At 49.8% G+C, this 13,364-nt stretch overlaps 2 protein-coding genes across 3 annotated transcripts; one reads left to right on the top strand and one right to left on the bottom strand.

Moving 5' to 3' along the window:
* The first annotated feature begins 4,242 nt into the window (after positions 1 to 4,242).
* Positions 4,243 to 5,713, top strand: SNAPIN (SNAP associated protein). 2 transcript variants are annotated; one of them, XM_025428914.3, is made up of 4 exons: positions 4,243 to 4,449; positions 4,648 to 4,694; positions 4,785 to 4,903; positions 5,074 to 5,713. In XM_025428914.3, exons 1-4 carry the CDS (start codon positions 4,307 to 4,309, stop codon positions 5,173 to 5,175), a joined length of 411 nt encoding a protein of 136 aa, XP_025284699.3. In that variant the 5' UTR covers positions 4,243 to 4,306; the 3' UTR covers positions 5,176 to 5,713. The 2 variants fall into 2 exon arrangements, with proteins under 2 accessions (XP_025284699.3, XP_048968600.1); XM_049112643.1 differs by lacking the exon at positions 4,648 to 4,694 and having other exon boundaries at positions 4,248 to 4,449.
* Positions 5,714 to 5,821: 108 nt separating this feature from the next.
* Positions 5,822 to 13,273, bottom strand: ILF2 (interleukin enhancer binding factor 2). Its single transcript, XM_025428903.3, has 14 exons — positions 13,130 to 13,273; positions 12,832 to 12,891; positions 12,697 to 12,739; positions 12,252 to 12,356; positions 11,896 to 11,973; positions 10,845 to 10,947; positions 10,189 to 10,254; positions 8,343 to 8,459; positions 7,783 to 7,861; positions 7,404 to 7,491; positions 6,945 to 7,006; positions 6,755 to 6,869; positions 6,467 to 6,557; positions 5,822 to 6,317 (listed from the first exon to the last, which is right to left on the bottom strand). Exons 1-14 carry the CDS (start codon positions 13,132 to 13,134, stop codon positions 6,157 to 6,159), a joined length of 1,173 nt encoding a protein of 390 aa, XP_025284688.1. The 5' UTR covers positions 13,135 to 13,273; the 3' UTR covers positions 5,822 to 6,156.
* Between the last annotated feature and the right edge of the window lie 91 nt (positions 13,274 to 13,364).

Genomic DNA, 13,364 nt, shown 5'->3' with positions numbered 1-13,364 from the left:
GTGTCTCTCATGAATAAATAAATAAAATCTTAAAAAAAAAAAAAAGTCAGGAGAGTTTCACAGAAGAGTAAGAATCTCCCAAGCACAGAAGCCTAAATGTGAGTTGCCTGCTGGGGAGGGAGTGTTCAGTGGGCCTCCATGCCAGGGTGGGAGGCAAGACACAAGGTCATGTAGTCTGGAGCCCACCTGTCTGCTAAAGAGCTTGGGTTTCATGCTTTGGGTAATGGGGAGTCTGCAAATTTTCAAGGAAGCTCGTGGGATGATGTACATACACATGATGCTGGGAGACCCTGTGGCTGTCGGGTTGGTGTGACCACTGGAGCGGGCTTGAACCTGCTCAGTGCAATGTGGCTGTGGAGAAGCCCACACCCTCAACGGTTTCCGCAGGGACATCTGGGCATCGGTCAGACACAAAGAGGCAGTTGGAGCAGCCCAAGCAAGCTGCCTGTCCCCATGGTGACCCCATGATGTCTGATCTGGAACCAATGGCAGCACTGCTGCCCACGGTCCAGTCGAGCCTCCACCACTGCTTCCCACTCCTACGGCCTCATACCCTAGAAGGTGCCAGGCCTCCAGGTAAGAGCAGTTGGCTGAGGATCAGGCCCCCACATCTCCCTCCCCTCTCAGGGATTTCCTGAGGTCTCGTTACTAAGCCCTGACAGCAGGGCTATGCCCAGACCAGCACCATAAGCCAGGCCCAAGAAGCTGGGACCTGGGACAAGGGCCTGGCCTCTGTCCCCTCTCCTCTTCCTACGAGCTGTCCTGTCCAGCCCTCTGAAGCCTAAATGCCCTTCCCCCAGTTTCCCAGGCAATGTGGGAGGGGCAAGGGGGCCCCATCCTCCATTTCTCTGGGCTCTGGGGACCTCTTAAGGATTCACTCCCCACAAACACAGACGCAGTTGACAGGGTCTTGAGTTCTGACCCAGGACCTCCAGATACCATCTCCAGGCTCCTGGTGTGTGGGACAGGTGTTGAGCTGCCACTGGCTGCCCTCTACTGTGGGAGTGGGCTCTCTGGCCTGCCCTTCACTCTGATCAGTGAGGGTCCTGACTGACCACATGGCCCAGGGGCAAAGGACAGCAGGATAGGGGGACCTGAGGGTGGAGACAGAGGCCAAGACGGCCATGGGGCCTGTGATAGCGGTAACAGTCCTCGGTCATGGTCCTCTAACTGTGTCGGGCAGGCTGGCCAGGAGGCCCCAGGAAACCTCTTTAAAGTATTCACTTGATTCTCTATTTAGGATTGATTTATTGGATTTCTTTGCCCTTTAGTGTAAGATGGTTATCAGCTAAATATTTATACCTATCTGTGGTGTGATCTTGTGGTTTATAATAAGAAACGTGTATTTGGTCCTCATCCCCTTCCTGGCACAGAGCTCCTAAAACCCATGGAATTTCCTGTGATAAGAGCTCTAAAGGTGTCTTTTGTTATGCTAAGGAGGTGGCTCCAAAAGCCCCTAGGTAGCCTAAGGATGGAGGCTGCTTGCCAGGGGAACCAACCTGTGATTGGAGCCCCCCCAACCCAGACCTCCAAGACAAGAGACGGGCTGGAGGTCCAGTCCATCACCAGTGGCCAGTGACTTAATCAATCATGCCTCTGGAATGAACCCTCCATAAAAACCCAGAAGACAGGGTTCTGAGGGCATCCTGTTGGTGAGCACGGAGATGTGGGGAGAGTGGTCCCCCCGGAGGGCGTGGGAGCTCTGTGCCCCTTCCCACACGTGTACCCCTCTGCATTGGAGCTAGATCCTTTTATAATAAACCGGCGCTCCAGTAAGGAAAATGCTTCTCTGTGACCCATAAGCCACTGCAGCAAAATAACTGAGCCCAAGGCAGGGGCTCTGGGGACCTCCAGGCTACAGCTGATCAGCCAGAAGCACAGGTGACAGGCTGGGCTTGCCTGTGACTGGTATCTGAAGGGGGACAGCCATCGTGTGGGACTCACTTAACCTGGGGGATCCGGTGCTGTCTCAGGTGAGGTAGGGCCAGGACTGAGTTCTCAGATCCCAAAAGACCTTGGAATAAGATGTGCACACAGTGGAAAAGCTACCTGGACGTCTTGGGCGAAATGAGTTCTTCCAAAATGCCCTAAAGCTTTCTCCTTTGCATTTTACCTCTTAAATTCTGCTTAAACCTGTTTAATGCACATGTTCCAAAGGAGTCACTTAGGTTGTCACCAGACCTGGACTTTATACCTGACCAAATGGCAGTTTCCCTCCCCCAGAAACTCAGTCTTAACTGGTCAGTCGTGATTATCCTGGTCAGCACCTGTCAGGAGCCCGCCACCCCCCACACCCCTACCCCATGCCCAAGAAGGTGAGGTCATCTGCAGACCCCTCTGCTTTTCCCCCCCAAGGGAAGGGGACCTAGCCTGGAGCAATCCTTCTGTTTCTTTTGCTGATAACTCTTTACCCCACCCTCCCCCCTACAAAACCCTTCCAGTCTGTATGGCTCTCCAGAGTTGCCCTCTCCTGCCTGATTCATGACCTGCTTTAAAAAGCCAATTAGATCTCCAGATTCGTTAAGTTGAAATTTTGCTCTTTAACAAACTGAAAGCACATCCTCTAAAGGAATTTCATTTCTGGAGAAAGCCAGGTTAGCAACCAGAGAGAGGAGATTCAAGGAACCTGAAGAGATAACAGGCCAGGCCTCTGCAGCCTTCCCACACTCCTCAGCGCTGCCAGGGCCAGGCAGGACTCCACCTCAGCTTCTGACCCCTTATTTGTAAGCAGGAATCCTGCAGTCTGACTGGTGAGCCCAGATATGGGGTTTGTGGGGGCAGCTGCTCTCCAGAAGGCCTTCTGCCAGCTCTCCCCATTTCCACCCCCATCCCTGTGCTGATCCTTCCTTCCTCTCTGCCATTGAAGCATCATAGGGTTCCCTCAACCAAATTCTGATCTCCCAGAAAGCAGGGTGGATGAGCAAATTCCTGTCCCCTATCTGTGATGAAGTTTTGGAATATAAGTGAGGCCTGGAGCCAACGACCAAGAAAGAATTCTTGAGACATCTTTGGTGCAAAATGGTGGTTTTATTAAAGCCCTGGGATGGGACCCGCGGGCAGGAAGAGCTGCTGCCCTGGGGATGTGAGGGGTGGCTGCTTATATACCCGGGAGTTGGAGGGGTTTGGCGATAGCGTACTCTCTGAGGAATCTTGGGAGCAAGGTTTCCAGGACCTTGAGGGGGCTAGCTGTGGTTGGGGAAAGGTCACTTATTACCGTCTAATAAACGCTGAGTCATGAGACCCTTCAGATGGATATGGGTGGGCCATGTGCTTGGCGGATGACTGCCAACATGTATCTTGGGGGGTAGAGATAAAGGAAATTGCTGAAGGAATTTTTATATGTTAAGGTAGACTTCCAGCCTCCTGGGGTTCCGGCTAAGATTGCCTTTTGCCCTCAGCAAAGTATGAACATTGAGGCAGTGGAGTCCGTAGAGGAATGTCCCTTTGCCTGTTTCAAGGACTTGTCAATGTGCTGCCCCAGGCTTGTGCCTTGTCCTCAGCTACCCCTGTGTTCCCCCATCATTAGGACCTGACTCTAGGGCCCCTCCCCCAATCAGGACCCTCTGAAAACCCTGACCACCCATCCCACTGCCCCACCCAGGCTCTGGACAAAGGGCATGGTGTGGCTGTACCCCGTGCCAATGCAGCTTCTCCCTGTGCATGGTCCTCAGGACCTATCCTGACCCATGGCCAGCAAAGAGGGGGCAGGTCAACCTAAAATCTCCTATGGCCTCTATGGGCAAGCCAAGAACTGAAGGCCACGGTTCTAACTCTGTAACCAGCAGGGAGGGAAGGCTTCTACACCAAAGACTTTGTGCCCTGATGCCTGGAATTCGATAAACACTTATTTTTTATTATTATTTTTTTTTTATGACAGTCACAGAGAGAGAGAGAGAGAGAGGCAGAGACACAGGCAGAGGGAGAAGCAGGCTCCATGCACCGGGAGCCCGACGTGGGATTCGATCCCGGGTCTCCAGGATCGCGCCCTGGGCCAAAGGCAGGCGCTAAACCGCTGCGCCACCCAGGGATCCCTTTCTCTGGGTCTTTTGCTATAAATATAAACTTTACATCAGTGAGGTGTCAGAATGCTCTTTTTTCTAAGCTTCAAACCCAGCTTTTTTTTTTTTTCTTTAAACCCAGATCTGGAGGACCCGGACCCCGGCCCCGCCCGCGGAGGCGCGGTTTCCCGGAAGTCCCCAGGCCACGTCCCGCCGGCAGCTCCCCGGCGCCCCCCGGCGGCGCACTTCAGCGCAACTCCAGTTCCCGGCGGCCCGCGCGGCAGTTCCCGGCGGAAGGGCTGCTCGTGATGGCGGCGGCTGGTTCCGCCGCAGTGTCTGGGGCAGGGACCCCTGTGGCGGGTCCCGCAGGCCGTGACCTCTTCGCCGAGGGGCTCCTCGAGTTCCTGCGACCGGCCGTGCAGCAGCTGGACTCTCACGTCCACGCCGTCAGGTCCGAGACGGAGGGGCGGGGCGGGGCCGCTCCGCGGGTTGTCCGGGGGCGGGGGCGGGGTGGCCCGGAAGCGGCGGGGCCTGCGTCGGAAGGGGCGGTGGGGCTGGCGGGAAGGCGCGCGTGGTGGCGGCGTCTTCCGGCGCTAGGGGAAACCCTAGGGAGTGGGCTTTCCAGTGTGGGCCTCGTCCCTCTTCGCAGAGAGAGCCAGGTGGAGCTCCGGGAACAGATCGACAACCTAGCCACTGGTGAGTAAGCGCCCCGCACCCTCGGGGCCTTGGGCTGAGGTGACCGCGGGGCCTCCATCCGGTGTCAGCGGCTCCCTCCTTCCACCCCAGAGCTGTGCCGAATCAACGAGGACCAGAAAGTGGCCCTAGACCTCGACCCCTACGTGAAGAAGCTGCTGAACGCGCGGCGGCGAGTCGTCCTGGTCAACAATATTCTGCAGAACGCGCAGGTAAATCGTCTCCCCGAGCTGCGAAAGCAGAGGGAGCGGCCTGCGAGGGCTGGCCCGAGCAGCCCCCTGCTCCCCCGTATTGGCTCGCGTCCTGGATGGAGCGAGCCTGGGGGCACAGGGAGCGCCAGGTCTTCCACGGTGCAGTCAGCGTCCCACATCTTGTCTCCTAGGAACGGCTGAGGCGGCTAAACCACAGCGTTGCCAAAGAAACAGCCCGCAGAAGGGCCATGCTGGATTCAGGACTTTACCCCCCTGGCTCCCCAAGCAAGTAACCGGCAGGAAGAGGGAACCCGAGCTGCCCTCTGGCCTGCCCTGTGTCCTCCGGGGCGCCCGCAGACCTCAGGACATGGAGAAGGCAGCCCCGGCGGGTGTTGGAAGCATTTATATCTTACCCGTGTAGAGCGGGACTCAAGATCCCAAAGGATTATGGCTCTTTCTTTCTTCCAAGAGTGAGCTGAGGCTTCTACACATTCACTTGATCTTAGCCAAAAGGCCGAAAAGCGATGCCTCTACACATTCAAAGTCCAACTCCTCTGCCTTCAGCCCTCGTTAATGAGGCGCTTCCTGGGTTGCATGTTCTCTGACTAGTTTTCCTTTATTTATAGAGGATTTGGAGAAGAGGGCAGGCAAAGTCATGGGAATGACTTCTGCCTACCCTCGTATTGATTGCACTTGGCTTGAATATAGTGGCAGTATTTCTAGAACCATTTAATTAAATAAATTCTTAAACAGTGTTCTTACTTTACTCTGGTATATGGAAAGGTTCCAAGAGTCTTCGTGCATTAATTCTAATAAAGCTTTAAATTGTGATCTAGCGTTTACGATGAAAAGACTCAAGTATCCTTTTCACTGAAGACTATGGAAAGCAAAAAAAAAAAAAAGGTTGCCAGATGCCAAGGAAAAACAAGACCCAAGAGCCCTACTAGGAAGTATTTTAATCATTTTTCTTAGAAAAAAAAAAATCCAGACACTTAACAGTTCACAACATTTCAACAACAAAGTACTGGTTGGAGAGGTTTTCAAGAACTGGGTTTTCTGAAGTCTTAGGAGAAAGGCTGGTATTGTTTCACTATACATGGATGGCATATGTCATAAATGGAAGACTTCTGGCTACTGAGCCAATCAGAACCCAGTGGAATGACACTTCCTGTCTCCTCTATCCCTCAGAAATGCCCCCTTATTAAAGCCAGGAGCAATTAACTTAGGCTGCAGTCTTCCCCTTGGACAAGAAAGGGGGTGAAGAGAAAGGAAGGTCACTCTTGAGTCTCCATGCTTTCCTCTTCCTCTCCTTGAGGTGGTTCTTCCGTATTCTCCTCCTCTTCTTCTCCTTCCTTCTTCTCTGGTGGCTTCTCATAAGCTTTTTCTGAAGGTGTCACTATCACTCCATCCCAGGTAGATATTTCAGAAGCAAGATCTAGAAAAGAAAAAGTGATTTCAGGCCAAGTAGCCCAGCATACAATTAGTGATCTACACAGTGGAAATACCAAGACTATCTGAGTAGTGCAATGCTGCTTTACAGACCACAGAGTAGCATTAACAACCCTTGATGCAGTGATCACTCACAGCTGGCATCACCCTCCTGGCCAAGAATCTTCCGAAAACCACCATGTGAGAGGATACGGACCAGAGTCTGAGCTGTATAGCACACCATGTCCTGAAGGAGAACCAAGTGAGGATAAACAAGGTGAATCAAAATAACATTCTCATGAAAATAAAGATGAAGACAACTTTAATTTCAAGACCAAAGTCTGAGAACCCCCAAATCCGGACCCCTAAAGACATTCCCTTTGCATTCTGACCTGGAGATTCAAAAGTGGGTCACAACAGACTGTATCTGAGCCGTCCAAATACCTGTTGTTCCAGAGTCATGACTGTGTGTACTCTAAAGTTGCCACTTTCACAGGGGTCAGTGATTCCCACTGACCCTGGCAAGAACAGTCCTGCAGCCAGAATCTGTAAGCAACGCCTGAAACACAAGAACATTGAAAGAACAGACAAGACCACATATATCCAGCCCCAGACCCAAAACAGCATGTTTTACCTGTATGCCACATTTAGGGCCAAAGGCTGTCTGGTGGGATTGTTCATCACAGCATAGTGCCCCTGAAAAATAAACAATCTGGTTGGTGTCCTATAAACAGGACAAATCTAGCCAAGCAAACTGAGACCCCAAATCATCACAGAGAAAACTGGTTACTACGGCCTAGCTACAATGTTTAGAAGCAATTATGAAATGGTTGCTCCTTCAGTAACTTCCTTCCATTATCACATTATTAAAATGACATCAGTAATGAAAAGGCATAGTGGCATCAATTACTCCTTCAACTGAATATTCCAAAAACCCAACAGTAATTACTAAACATTTGAGTATTTACTGGATTACTTGTCCACCACGAAAATTTATTTTCAGATTCACCAAATTTCAGACCCTGATAGGTTTCAGAATAACTACTGTTAAAGAGGGATGATCAGAAACTCCCAACTGCCCTTGTTAACTTACGAGTAGGTCAAGGATCCAGGGTGTGAGTGGCTCAAAGCCAGGAAAACGAATCCTCAGGTCCTTCAGCAGTCTAATGAGAACTTTAACTCTGAAGATAAGAGGGACCGAGGCATTAAAAGTAGTAAGATCATGTATTTCCACCCCTGAGGTACAGAGCTAATGCTACTTCCAAAACTATACATTCTGTTTCTCTCAGTCTAAATTTGTTTAAAGTTTAAAAAAAAAAAAAAAACAAATTATAGCCAAAAAAGTTCTGAGAGAGGTAGTATGGGAGATCTTGCTACTACTTATTACTAATACAATTAGAAGGATTAGATTATTTTAAACGAAAAAAAAAAAAAAGAAGGATTAGATTATTTTAACTCAAATAAGGACTCACGTGGACTGAGAAGCATTTTCCTCAAACCAGCGGGCATGTCTGATGGCTGCTAAGGCACTCTGCAACACCTTGATATCCACTATAAGACAAATACAATAAGCTACGATGAAACACTCCTGTTATTAAGTGAACATTTCGACCCCATTAGCATAGTTCAAAATCTTGGAAGGAGACAGGGTAACTTCCTAACTTCTTAAACCACCCCATATTTCTCAGATTAGCGAATCACTTGTCCAAAAATCACACTATTCCTCCCCCAAACCAAATTTATAAGCATGCAAGATCTACCACTTTCCCAGAGAGCCTACACCCTCCATAAATATTTCTTCAATCCTTAAGTCCTGCACTCCAGTTGCTTTCTTGGCTATCCCATTTGACAGTTTCACTAACAACCTGGTAAAACGGTCTCCAAATTCCAGAGGGAAAGTCTGGGGATCAATCTAGGTCCAGAAGGTTTCACATGGAATAGCAACAAGCTAATAAGTAAACTCAAATGCAATCTTATGTACCATGTTTTGAATTTCCCAACTATCCCAGCAACGGAAAAAAAAAGAACTAACAATGGAGTTCTGGGTCCAGTTTTCGGAGATTGGGTGGCACTGTTGTAATGAGAATCTTCACTGTAGCATCAGAAGAACTGATCTCAAAGCCAGTTTCATTGGTCAGCATGGTTAAAACTGAAAGAAAGTAAAAGACTATAACTTTCCTATTTCCTTTACACGACCAGAGATAAATCTACAGTGGGAATAAGGGAACAGATAGGTTTTAAGCCCCGTGTGTGGCAGAGTCTGCTTGTCCCTCTCCCGCCCCCTCTGCTCCTTCTTCCCTGTGAAGGAACTCTCAAATAAAATAAATAAAAACGTTAAAAAAAAAATTGCAAGAGTCCAGAATGAGGATTCAGAATACAATTTTTAAAGTAACAGAGATGGGGGACCTGGCTGGCTCAATTACTAGAACATGAGAATCTTGATCTTTAGAGTATTAGTTCAAACCCCATGTTGGGTGTAAAACTTACTTAAATAAACTTAAAAAAAAAAAAAAAAAGGGCACCTAGGTGACTCCGTGGTTGAGTGTCTGCCTTTGGCTCAGGTCGTGATCCTGAAGTCTCAGGATTGAGTCCCACATCGGGCTCCCTGCATGGAGCCTGCTTCTCTATCTGTCTCTCTCATGAATAAATATTTTATTTATTTTTTTAAAGATTTTATTTATTTATTCATGACAGACCCTGAGACAGAGAAGCAGACACAGGCAGAGGGAGAAGCAGGCTCCATGCAGGGAGACCCAAGCGGGACTCGATCCCGGGTCTCCAGAATCAGTCCCTGGCCTGAAGGCAGCGCCAAACCACTGGGCCACTGGGGCTGCCCTAAATATTTTAATAAAGTAATAAAAAACATAAAAAGCAGGAGCGCCTGGGCGGATCAGGTTACGTGTCTTACTCTTTTTTTTTAATTTATTTATGATAGGCACACAGAGAGAGAGAGAGGCAGAGACACAGGCAGAGGGAGAAGCAGGCTCCGTGCACTGGGAGCCCGACGTGGGATTCGATCCCAGATCTCCAGGATCGCACCCTGGGCCAAAGGCAGCACCAAACCGCTGCGCCACCCAGGGATCCCACATCTTACTCTTAATTTTAGCTCAGGTCATGATCTCAGAGTTGTGGGATGGAGGCCTGCATCTGGCTCTCCACTCAGCACTTAATCAGCTTGTCCCTCTGTTCCTCCTCCTGCTCTAAATAGATAAAATCCTAAAAAAAAAAAAAAAAAAAAAAAAAAAAAACAACTAGGGGTGCCTGGGTGGCTCAGCTAGTTAAGCATCTGCCTTCAGTTCAGGGCAGGATTCCAGAGTCCTGGGATCCAGCCCAGCATCGGGCTCCCTGCTGAGCAGGGAGCCTACTTCTCCCTGACCCTCTGCCCCTCCCCCTCCCTCCTTATGCATGTGTGGGTGCACTTGAGCTGTCAAGTAAATAAAGTCTTTAAAATATATACATATAGGGATCCCTGGGTGGCGCAGCGGTTTGGCGCCTGCCTTTGGCCCAGGGCGCGATCCTGGAGACCCTGGATCGAATCCCACGTTGGGCTCCCGGTGCATGGAGCCTGCTTCTCCCTCTGCCTGTGTCTCTGCCTCTCTCTCTCTCTCTCTATGTGACTATCATAAATAAATAAAATTAAAAAAAAATTTAAAAAAAAATATATATATATACATATATATATATATATATATATAAAGTAAAAGTAAAAGAGATGAACAGGATCTTAAACACTGGAGATCAGTGGCAAAAATTTCCCCAACACTGTACTCTGCATTCACTCCTCCTTCTAGCCTGATCTGGCTTTATTAAAAGTGTCCTTGTAGTTACAGACCTGCCTCCTATGACCATTAAATACATGTTCAGCAACAAACTCAAACCTTCAGAAGGATCCTGTGCTCTCAGGCTTTCCACAACTTTGTTCCCTAGGGCAGCAACAGCTTCCACTAGATTGAGAGAAAAGGACATCGTGAATATTATAATGATTTCTAGACATTCTATACATGTCTATACCACTCCACATTCTGATTTCTGCCCCACAGGCAAGGCTGGAGCAAAGGTAAGCAAGAATTAACACTTTTACAAGGGAAACTAGCACCTGAACACAAAAACTGGAAGACTCAGGGAACAGGATACCTCCTAGACCCACACCCTTATTTTTTATAGTACGGTTTCTCATCAATGGCACAAATGCCACTTGGGGCTGGATAATTCTTTGAGGGCTGAAGGGCAGAATATGTCCTATGCACTGTAGGATGCTTAGCATCATCCCTGATCTCTAATTCCTTTATTGCCAGTAGCCCAAACTGTGTCTAGACACTGCCAAATAGTCCATGGAAGAAAAAAATCACCAATTGAGAAACACTACCCTTTAGTAACAGCCATACATTCTTTCAGACACACAGTCCAGACCTTGTCCCTTATTACCCCAACACACGTTAAAAAATGACCTTTCTCACAAGAAATTTGGGCTTTGAAGACACCTATGCCTCAAACTCAACTTTCTGCTCCTGTGGCCAGAAAGAGATGCACTCACATGTTGGCAGAATCTTTAGGATTACCACCAGGTCAGCCACATTGTGTCCTGTAGTCATTGTTCCTTTTTTATAGGATCCCACCTGTCGCACTTCTTCAATTTGCTGTTGGAAAAGGGATTGGGAGATGCAGAAGTGAAAAAGACTATCTAGAGGGGCCTGGGTGGCTCAGTCAGTTAAATGTCTGAGTCTGACTTTGGCTCCAGTAGTGGTCTTGGGGTCCTGGGATCAGTCAGGCTCCCGGCTCAGCAGGGATTCTGCTTGTCCCTCTTCCTTTGCCCCCCCCCCCGCCCAATCCACACGTGCTTACTCTCAAATAAGTAATAAAACCTTAAAATTAATAAAGGACTGCCTAGTTCTTCTCAGAACTCAATTACAACACAATTATTACCCAGGTTTATTTTATTTTTTTTAAATGTTTATTTATTTATGATAGTCACAGAGAGAGAAAGAGACACAGGCAGAGGGAGAAGCAGGCTCCATGCACCGGAAGCCCGATGTGGGATTCGATCCCGGGTCTCCAGGATCGCGCCCTGGGCCAAAGGCAGGCGCCAAACCCCTGCGCCACCCAGGGATCCCATTACCCAGGTTTAGAAGTAGCAGAAGTCAAATCATAAAATAACCACATGGAGATGCCTGGGTGGCTCAGTGGTTTAGCCTCTGCCTGTGGCTCAGGGCAAGATCCCAGGGTCCTAGGATCCAGTCTCACATCAGGCTCCCTGCAGGGACCCTGCTTCTCCCTCTGCCTGTGTCTCTGCCTCTCTCTCTCTCTCTCTGATTGATAGATAGATAAATAAAATCTTTAAAATAATCTATCAACCGATCAATCAATCTACCCCATGAAGAGCCTAATACACGGCTAGCTGATAACACTGATACAAGTCTTGTCCCCAAGATCACCACCACAAAGGGATCCCACTGTACTTTCCTTCCCATCTTAGGCTTGGCTTTGGCGAATAAGTAACTGAAGACTTAAGAGACAGGAGGAGCGAAGGAAACACTACCCACACCACTAAGGCTGCCCTTTCCAATGATTAAATCACTAAAACTCACCACTTCGAATGTCCCTGGAGCCACAATCAAATTGTCAATCACATTGTTGATTTTTGTCACCAGAGAAAGGATAGATGCCTGAAAAACAGCAGGAAACAAAGATACCCTAAAGTGAAAAATTATAAGCAACTTCTCAGAGTTGGGGTATTTTTCCATAACTTTTTGACCTAAAGACGCATCCCTGAATAAAAACATAAATGCACATGGAATCTGTTGATATAATCTTGTGACACTCTCCCTGTACCCACAGTGAGAAATGAGATCAGCTGAGCCTCTGCGGAGTATAGGCTCTGGTAACAGCAACCTGGGTGGGAGGTTTTTAGAGAAATCTCAGGGAGAAAGCCCAAGAAGTAGACCTGTTCAGCAGAATTAGGAGCAAGGTCCTGATTCCTCTTCAGCAAGGCCTCACTGAACGAAGTTTCGTCAGGCGCTGGCTTGACCCGGGGGAAAGCCATCTCACACTAAGGCACAAAGAAACGACATGCTATTTACAAAAAATACTTGTTTTTACTCGTTAAGGTACTCAAACCAGAGTACTTGCTGGAAGGACCAGCCATCGTTTAAGTTCTCATTGCGCTACAGAAACAGATACACCAAAGAGGGCATTCATCATCCAGAGCAGAGACCACAGTCCTGTTAGCGCCCACAGGAGCCCCGTGAGCACACGGGCTTTGCAGGCGACCCGAAACCCTGCTGCTTCCTGCCGGCCCGAGCTCCCCGTGAACCCCGCGCACCCGCGGCGAGGCACGGGGTTCCAGGGCACTCGAGGTCAACGAGGGTCAAAAGGAGCTAGTTACTCACCAGATAGAAATCAAATGGAATATGTGGCACAAACGGCCGGAACCTGAAAGAGGAAAAGGGATCCCCGTTACTCCTCAGCCAACTCTCACCGCGAGCGGTGCCTCTGGCTGGCGGGCACTGGGGACCGGCACTCACCCGCCTCCTGGGCCTCCTCGGGACCCGAAGCGCCCGCCGCGCCCTCGTCCTCGGTCACCCCTAGGAAGGCAGACATTCCCGGAGGTCTTCGCTGCGTCCAAGGCACCGCCACCGCGCCGAGCTCCCCGCTCCCAGGGCCCGGGCTCCAACCGCGCGTCCGGGGGACGTACACCCCGGGATTCCCGGAGCCGTCGCCCCAGGTCAAGGCCAGTCCGCCCGCCGCCCGGCCCCCGGCCCCCGGCCTGCCCAATCCTCGGCCCCTGGGCTCCGCCCGCCGCCTTCCCGCCCCGGCCCTTACCTCATGGCGCCCTAAGCCCCGAACAATGGAAGCCACCCTAACCGCCCCTCGCCTCGGAGGAGCAGACACCAGAGACGCGGCTGGCCGGAGCGTCCCAACAAACTCTGGCCCGATTGGCCCCCGCTCTACGCCGCCGCTAACGCCCATTGGCTTATTTTCGCAGACCGGCCTGCAAGCCAATAAGAAGCGCCTGCTGTGTCAGAAATTAGCCAATAAGAACAGATTTCACAGTAAC

This window comes from Canis lupus, chromosome 7 (assembly GCF_003254725.2).
Source record: "Canis lupus dingo isolate Sandy chromosome 7, ASM325472v2, whole genome shotgun sequence".
Taxonomy (NCBI): Eukaryota; Metazoa; Chordata; class Mammalia; order Carnivora; family Canidae; genus Canis; species Canis lupus.
Note: the sequence above shows the minus strand (reverse complement) of the source record. Positions and strands in the feature narration are given on the sequence as shown.